This window comes from Xiphias gladius, chromosome 5 (genome assembly GCF_016859285.1).
Source record: "Xiphias gladius isolate SHS-SW01 ecotype Sanya breed wild chromosome 5, ASM1685928v1, whole genome shotgun sequence".
NCBI lineage: Eukaryota > Metazoa > Chordata > Actinopteri > Istiophoriformes > Xiphiidae > Xiphias > Xiphias gladius.
In genome coordinates, this window is record NC_053404.1 from 4,612,525 (window position 1) to 4,621,356 (window position 8,832).

At 37.6% G+C, this 8,832-nt stretch overlaps 1 protein-coding gene across 1 annotated transcript; it reads left to right on the plus strand.

The window, feature by feature from the left end:
• The first annotated feature begins 230 nt into the window (after positions 1-230).
• Positions 231-5,112, plus strand: LOC120789595 (C-C chemokine receptor type 3-like). The gene is made up of 3 exons (XM_040126377.1): positions 231-301; positions 530-714; positions 2,954-5,112. Exons 2-3 carry the CDS (start codon positions 551-553, stop codon positions 3,804-3,806), a joined length of 1,017 nt encoding a protein of 338 aa, XP_039982311.1. The 5' UTR covers positions 231-301; positions 530-550; the 3' UTR covers positions 3,807-5,112.
• The last annotated feature ends 3,720 nt before the right edge of the window (positions 5,113-8,832 follow it).

The following is an 8,832-nucleotide window of genomic DNA, read 5'->3' on the forward strand; positions in this document are numbered from 1 at the left end:
ATGTGATGTACACAGTTGCACTTGTGCTGTTGCTGTGACCACATCTTTAAAATCTGAACTGAATAGTCCAAAGAGGGTGTGTTGCTCTATTGCACTTTAAGCCAATCTATCGCCCCCCCCCTCCATTACACACACACACACACACACACACACACACACACACACACACACACACACACGCACTACTTCCTTATCCTCGCTGGCTGACTTATCATTATTAGTGAGTTAAGCTTATTGTGAGTCAAACAGCTCTGTTCTTTGGAGTGTAACAACAAGCAGAAGCTTCTCTGCTTGCAAGGAGGCAAGTCATCTCAACTGAGCTAACCTTTACAAACATCTGCTTTTATCTTTTCTCATTATCTTTTCTAACTCTTATTTGCATGGCAGGCAGGAGCACACATACATTCAATAGCTCTTATATACCTTGAAACAATTCTGAATGATTGATCACTTTATAATTTTCAAATTCATACTGACTGCTGCATGTGGTGAATTTTTTGTTTGATGGCTACATTTGTGTTTCTGGCAGATTTTCCTCCTAACACTTGAGATGGAAACAACAAATGATTATGATTCTAATTACACGGATTATCTGGATGAAATGTGTTCTAACCTGGGTGGCAACAATCTGGGAAGTCGTCTCTCCATCATTTACTACTTTATGTTTCTCTTCAGTCTCTTTGGCAGTGGGCTGGTCCTGTTCATCATCCATCGGTGAGTGGACTACCAAAAAAATCTAAGCTTAAATGAAAACACTGAGTAGATGGTGCCGGAGTAATTAAAAAGAAGCCATCAGAAACAAATTCTTGGTTTAGCAGTTTAAACCAAGAGTTGCATTGTAAACAGATATACCAACTGTTACTGCTGACCCTATTTTACTGTTGTGACTGCTTGGGTGGTTTTACACTACTGGAAACATTTGTTGAGCAACTATTTTATGTGTATCTGTGTACAATGCAACTAAACAACTGATAAAATGTCAGTCAACGATTCTATCATTCCATGAGTAACTCTAATCTAATGTTATAGTGCATACGGCACTGACAAAAAAAATCAAAAATGACCATGTCTTGTCTTGTTTTGCCAATTAAATGATTTTAATGTGAAGCAGCTGCAGTAGGAAATGTTTGGTTTACATTAGCAGTAACCTAATAAGACTGGAGGGCTTACAGTGTGATTCACTCAAGCTGGGAAGGTTTTGCCTCCACTAGCAAAATCTTATGATAACAGTAAGCAATAACCACAGGGACAATAATGCGATCACAGTGCAAGCCAGAGATGAGAGTAGAGTTCTTGGGGTAGGCTGATCATATTTTTGCTCCCAGCCAAGAAATAGCTGAGAACATAACCCCCATTAAAGCTAATTTTCTCTTTTTCACTTTGGCTTTTTCTATATATGGTAGAAAAAAAAGTTTTTTGGTTTGTTAACTTTTGGTAACAAAGCAAATTTCCCAATACGTCAAACTATTCATATAAGGTTGGACAAAGAATTGGGGTTTTGATTAAATACAAAAACAGAAAAAGCATGTCCTGTCTCAGGTTAGCATTGACTTTTTCAATATTTATTCTTTCCCTAAACTTAAACAAGGTTCTAGGTTCCTAAACATAGCCATAAAAATCTAAATCATGCCTTAGTATCCACTATATTGTAGGGAAAGCAAAATAATTATGATGTCTGTGAAAAGTTTTGCTGATGCAATCTAGGCAGCATAATGCCTTTTAAAATGTATTTGCTGTTGCAAATTTGTAGTATAGACACATAATTTTCAGGAGATAGCTTTGCAATCCAAGCTTCCTACACACAGGCTTTAGACGGATTCATTTTATGTCATTTTAACTTTGACAGCAAATTTGTCAGATCACATTATTAGTTAATTTTAAAATGCAGACCAGTGCACATGTGTTGCACCCAGTCTCACAAAGCCTCACAATCTGAACAAGTCTTGAGTCCATTATATGTATCGGTCAGTAATACACTGATATCATGTTATAACAGCCCTCAGGGTTTTATACCCATTTTAAATCTTTGTTTGTGGGAAGTATATTTCTGCCTTTGACAACCTATTGTGGGTTCTATTAATAAAAGACCATTCTTGTCTTCTTTCTCCTGGCTATAAATGTCAAAAACAGGAATGGGATGGGAATAAAAGGTTATACAGTATGACATGTACAAATATACCTCTGTGTTAAATAAAAATAAAAACTAAACAAACAAAAAAAGACATAGTGGCAGACTGCACATTGTAGCACTAGCCTATGTCACCATCTCAAAGACTTATGCCATCAGAATAGAAAGATTCTTATAATCACAAGAAAAGTTCTACACATAGGGGCTAGCCTTAACTTCTTTGTAAAGCACTTCCTGTAAACAAAGGCAACAAATGTATGGCCTAGCAAATTGTAGCTTCTGCAGGATTCCGGATTAATGCACCAAAGTAAAAAAGAAACATTCCTGGAAATGTAGTAGAGAAAAGGGATGAAGTAATTCGGATATACTACATGTACTTTTCCTGGATATGTACTTTTCAAAGGTACTAGGTTGTACCCAAATGTTAGAACATGGTGACAAATTGACAGTGTAATTACATTGATCAGCCGCAGCATTAAATCCAGTTACTGGTTTTAATGTGGTGGTGGCTGACTGTATAGGCAGTGCAACAAGTTACCTCTCTTAAAACACCACCAACAACACATCGCAGAAAAAAAAGAGTATTAAGTTGAGTGAGCTAAAACCAAAACTTTTCCTTTTTTAGATTCTGCAGTAAGGACATCACTACGAATGTCAATAAACAGATTTCAAAGTAGCTCTGCTTTTTGTGGACAACCAAATTCATTTCACACTTCACTAGGATAAAGATCTGCACCTTTATTACACTGCCACCAACCAAACCACGTATTCAGGGAACCACATAGTCTGTTTTCTCTAATAACTGTTAAAATAACGACTTCCTAGGTTTGAGAAGCTGACCACTGTCACCAACATCTTCCTGCTGAACCTGGTGTTGTCCTCCATAATCTTCATGAGCAGCCTTCCCTTCATTGGAGTCTACATGCAGCTCTCCAACTGGATCTTCAACAAGGTTATGTGCAAGATTGTGGGCAGCATCTACTATCTGGGCTTTTACAGTTCTGTGCTCTTTCTAACTCTTCTGACTTTTGACCGACACCTTGCTGTTGTGTACTCCTTGAGCGCATTGCGAGTGAGGAACAGAAGCTATGCCGTAGTCTCCTGCATTATGGTATGGGTGATCAGCAGCCTGGCGTGCATCCAGCCGATGCTTATCCACACCACTTTTGTGAATAATATCGAGCACAAAACCTACTGTGATGAGTATTCAGGTAGCATATCTCATATTGATGTTCATATGCTAAAGATATCTGGATTTTACATTCAGCTTTTACTTTTCTTGATCTTACCCCTGGCTGTTATTATCTACTGTTACATTAGGATTGCAATCACTGTCTTATCATCAAGGATAGTCACCAAGTTCAGGACAGTCAGGCTGATTTTCATCATTGTCGTGTTTTTTTTCCTGAGCTGGACCCCTTTCAACATTGTACTGCTGATGCACGATAATACCTGTGAGGAGAAGAAGAGAAGGTTTTATGCACTTCAGGTCACTCGTAACATTGCCTACATTTACTTTTGCCTCAGTCCCATTTTCTACACATTTGTGGGGAAAAAATTCCAAACCTACTTTAAACTGATGCTGGTGAAACAGTTCCCAGTGTTGCAGAAGCACATTTCTGTCAGTTATAACAACAGAACCAATAGCTCCACAAAAAGTATGCAAAACGAGCTTTAGGAATGGGGATCTCTGTATTTCTGACATGTGTTCAACAAACCGTGATTTAACAAGAAACTGAAGGAAGTGGTAAGTCAGTTGCTTAAGGACTGTAAAGGTGCAGAGCAAGTCCTAGTAGGGCTACAGTTTTGCCTATAGCAGGATTAAACCTGAAATAAGTGATTTCTGTGCCCAACCCTATTGGGATTTAGTTCATGTATCAGATTTGTTCATATACGGAGTCAGACAGTAGACTCAGTGCTTGTTAGCCTGTTATCCTCTGGATATTATTCCTGCTGCTAGCGGAGTTAATGCTTGCTGCTGCAGTTTATTTAGCTTTCTGTTTTCTCAAGGGTTATTTCTTATTTCTGCTACTGTGAAGATACATCATACATACGAGTTGCTAGAGTTTTGTTTATTTACTGTAAACATAAAACACACACAGAGCATCAGCACAATTATCACAGTAATTTAAGTACAAAGAAATTCTTGATTTCATAAATTGTCACGTTTATGTCGCCTTCAGCTCAACATTTTGCGAAACAGGTAGTCTTATATAGCAATTTTGTGGTGAGGATTATGTTAATGATCAAATCTCATGAACTCACACCTCCTTGTGAACAGGTGACATTCAACAAGGTGAAATGAGCAATTAAATTTTGCACCCATCATATTTTAGTTATCTGCATAACCTCTGTGTGACAGAATTTAAAAGTTGGTCTGTTGGACAAAATTAGTAAGGAAGCATCCATAGTCTTTTGATTCCTAAACGTTTTGGCAAACTTTAAAACTCTAGCCCTACATTTTAAGGGCTTTGAATGATGTACCAAAAGTTGTTTGCTCTGTATTTTTACTGTACAATGAATTAAGCACGCACACAATTGCAGCAGCCTGTAAATGCCTGCTTGTGATCACATTTGTTTTGATTGTATTAACCTTATGTTTTTTTTCAATTACTTTTTAATTTTTGTTTTTAATTATATGCTCTTTATAATGAATCTTGTCCTTTTTTAAAAATGCTCATAAATGATGTAAAAAGTGTGTAATGTGATGTTTAATGTCATATTGTCTATTTACTAAAGTTTTGTATAAATCACAGTTTATATGGAAAGAAAGCAGTGAGCTGTGAGTGAAAAAGTTGCCCCCATAAAGGCAGTGAAAAGCTTCATGGAAATAGTTGATTTTGTTTGATGTAGCTCTTATGTTTACTGGTGTAAAGCTAAGCCATTTGATCAAAGCAAACCTTTCAATCAGAAGGCTAAATGTTTTGATTATCACATTCTGCACATATCCTGAATAAATGCCCCTTGTCAAATAATCCCTTTAACTTGCTTCCCAAAAACCTTCATTGACTCCGCTGAGGAGGTCATATGATCACCTGTCTCTGTCTTTTTGTTTGTTTGTTTGTCTGTCAGCAGGATTACACCAAAACTACTGAACCAATTCGCACCAAACTTGGTGGAAGGATGGGGCATAGGCCAGGAAATAACCCATTAAATTTTAGGGCAGATCCAGATCATTTAATATGAAATTCCTCTGAATTCTTGTGAATGTTGTTTGACTTTAGCCTTGTTGGAGGTCTGCACTCTACTGAGCACATTTTCTAGTTTTTAGACTGTACTGTTCAAGGGTTTGGGTAGAAGTTCAAATACAAGTTTTTCATATTCAAGTTTAAAAGAGAAGAAGGCTCCATGACTGCATTACTGATCCCCAACAATACCACACAACTAAAAATGCTATCATGAAGAACATTGGCTTGGGGTGCAGGGATTGAAAAGCGTATTACAAAAAAATACCAAAAAAAAGTTTTCTTACTTATTTCTAGTAGTATTTAGTTGAAAGTTTTGGTTGTATATGCCTAAATTTTGAGATACCTGTCTCTAAGATGTCTGCCTCCACCCTGTGAAAAGTGTTTACAGTGGAATTCTGTGGATTATCCAGGGCAGCAGGACCACTGATTCTAGAGAAAGATGTTGCTATTGAAACGCCGCTGTGCCCAGTGCACAGCGGCGTTTTCATCGTTTACATGGCTGTAAATGATGAGTCTTGTTTAAATGTCATTTGCTGTATTAGCAAAAAATGTTCCTAACCATAAGGATGCTTGTAACACAAACTGATCAGCCACAACATTAAAATTGGTTTAAAATCAGCTCAGCTGCTTTTCCTTTACACATACTCTGGGTTAAACAATGTTTTGTCTTCCCTACCATGAGGGTGGCAGAATATTAGAAACACCTCTGTATATAATGCAGCCCAGTACAACACCACCTTTAACTATGACATCAGTAATTAAAATATCATTTATTTTCAAAAGTGTCAACAAAAACTGAAAATTATGAGCTTCATAAAGATAGATGTCTTGGCATGGCTGGTGTAGGGTTTTGAAACATGACTCATTTCATAATAATAGGATGCCTAGTCAGCAACATTCCAAAAGCTAAGACCTTTTGCAATTACCTCTGAATACAATATAGTCCAGTACAACAACACTTTGACCTCAATGCTGAAACATAATTGAATTAACACCTCTATGACAGCGTCAACAAAAACTGAACATTATAGGCATCATAAAAATAAAAGCAGAACAGTTGTATTGGATTGTGTTAGTTTGTACTGTTGTACCTAATAAAGACCCCTCCAATGAGGTGAGAAAATATTCATTTGGGTGAACCGACCCTTTAATAAAGTTTTGCTGAGAACACATCAATCTTCTCTATACTGTGTACAATTTTAAGAGCAAAAACCAGGTGGTCTCCACATTGAAATAGATAGATCAACCACAAAGACCAAGTTAGCTTATCATTTCACCAGCCACAATTGTAAACACCATTATTTACCGCATTGCCTAACACATTGTCCTGTCATTGGTTCACTTTCAACAGAAAAGTTTGATATTGCACTGAAGATTATTAGATTTAACGTGTCTTGCAAGTGGGAGGAAAGAGGAAGTGGAGTATTGTGCAACCGCTCTTCAGTAGAAGCTGGGGGAAGGACAGGACGTTTTTAAATGATAAAGAGCACGGTGACACAAACACACAAACACATTTGTAATGTTAGCCTGTTCACTGCATTACAATCAAATAAAGTCACAGTGATAAAAGTATGTCTTATGTATAGTTGTTGAAAATAACTCAAACTACAGGTCAGTCACCAGGTGTGATCTGCATGTGAACAACAAAGCACCAGCTTCTCACTAGCAGCTAGGGAGCTGACCAACACAGTATGATTATTAATATAAATGATATGAAGTGCACACGCACACAGACACACACACACACACACACACACACACACACACACACACACACACACACACACACACACACACACACACACGCACACGCATGTTGACCTGAGGTCACTTAACATTAGGAACATTACATACACTTTTATTAATTTAAATTAATTTCCTGGAAACTTACTCTAACCCCAACCATAACCAGTACTTGCCTAACCCTAACCCTTACCCTAAAATTAACCTCATCTCAACCTCAACTACTGACCCAAAAATCAGTCCCAACTGGACAAGCTTTCCTCAGTTAACTGGTCTTTAGTCTGAAATTTTTCCCAAAATGTAGCACTATAAGGACAGACAGACAGACAGACAGACAGACAGACAGACAGACAGACACACACACACACACACACACACACACACACACACACACACACACACACACACACACACACACACACACACACACACACGTGTCCAAGACACAGTATTTTTTTCCAACCCATTTTAGATGAAAACATGTCCACTTCCTTATTGGTCAGGGCTAATGGCTGCAGTGTCAGTCTGCAGTATTTTCAGATTATAAAAAAGTGGAATTTAAGGCAAGGAAGCAACAGAGCAACAAATCGTCACAGAGACTTTTGGAATTTTCACATAATGACTTAAATGATCAAAACAGTTGCCAACCAATGTTCTACTAAGTGAGTGATCAAATAATCGACTGATCATTTAGTCAAAATTGCATATACTATTTGGTAGTTAAATATTTTACACTGCATCGTATGTTATGTGAGTAAAAATCTTAATTTGTAAAGTACTTGGTAACTATGCCTGTCAGATAAATGAAGCAGAGTAATATTAGGGCTCATGACATCCCTGTTTGATCTACAATTTTTCATGGAGCTGTGTCTTCTGCTTTTAATGCATCAGTAGCCAACAACCTGTTGCTTTGCAGTTGAAACCGTAGAATAATTAATCAAAATGATGAGTTTGATGTCCACACAAACAAGAGGGATTCTGTGGTTATTTTGCAAAAGTCGAGTGCTTGCTGCACAAAATGTAACCAGCAGATATGCTGTGCTTAATTGTCCAGTGATCAGTACAAATAGAGACGGCAGACGGAACAGATACCATCTGTCTTCAGATTACTATTAAGAGTTAGTAGGTCAATACAGATGACCTACTAACTGTCGTGGATTACAGAGCTGGTGAAAATCTTTCATTAATCTTTTTTTTCTGCATGATCACATTTCAACAGGTTGAAAAACGAAATAAAACTGGAAAGATGAGCACAACATGAATGAAGGTGTGTTTGATTTTAGGGAGGTTTATATGGGTGTGACTTCACCAAAAAGTGATTAAAATATAGTTGGAAGAAAAAGTATGTGAATCCTTTGGAATTACCCAGTTTTCTTTGTTTATTGTTCATGAAATGTGATCTGGTTTTCATCTAAGACACAAGTATAGACAAAAACAGTGTGTGCACAGCTCTTTTGAGGTGATTCCACAGCATCTCTATTTGGTTAAGGTCTGGGTTCTGACTGGGCCACTCCAGAAGGTGGATCATTGTCCTGCTGCACTTTGGGGTGATGTTTTCATGCTGGTATGAAGTGCCTTTTTTATGCCATACTTAGTGCTGTGTGTTCTTCCCAAACAATTCAACCTTAGTTTCATCAGTTCACAAAACATTTTCCCAGTAGCATTGTGGAGTGCTAAGGTGCTCTTTGGCAAAGTTCAGGCAAGTTTTGATGTTTTATTTGGAGAGCAACGGCTTTCTCCATGATGTCCTGCCATGGACACTATGCTCCATGC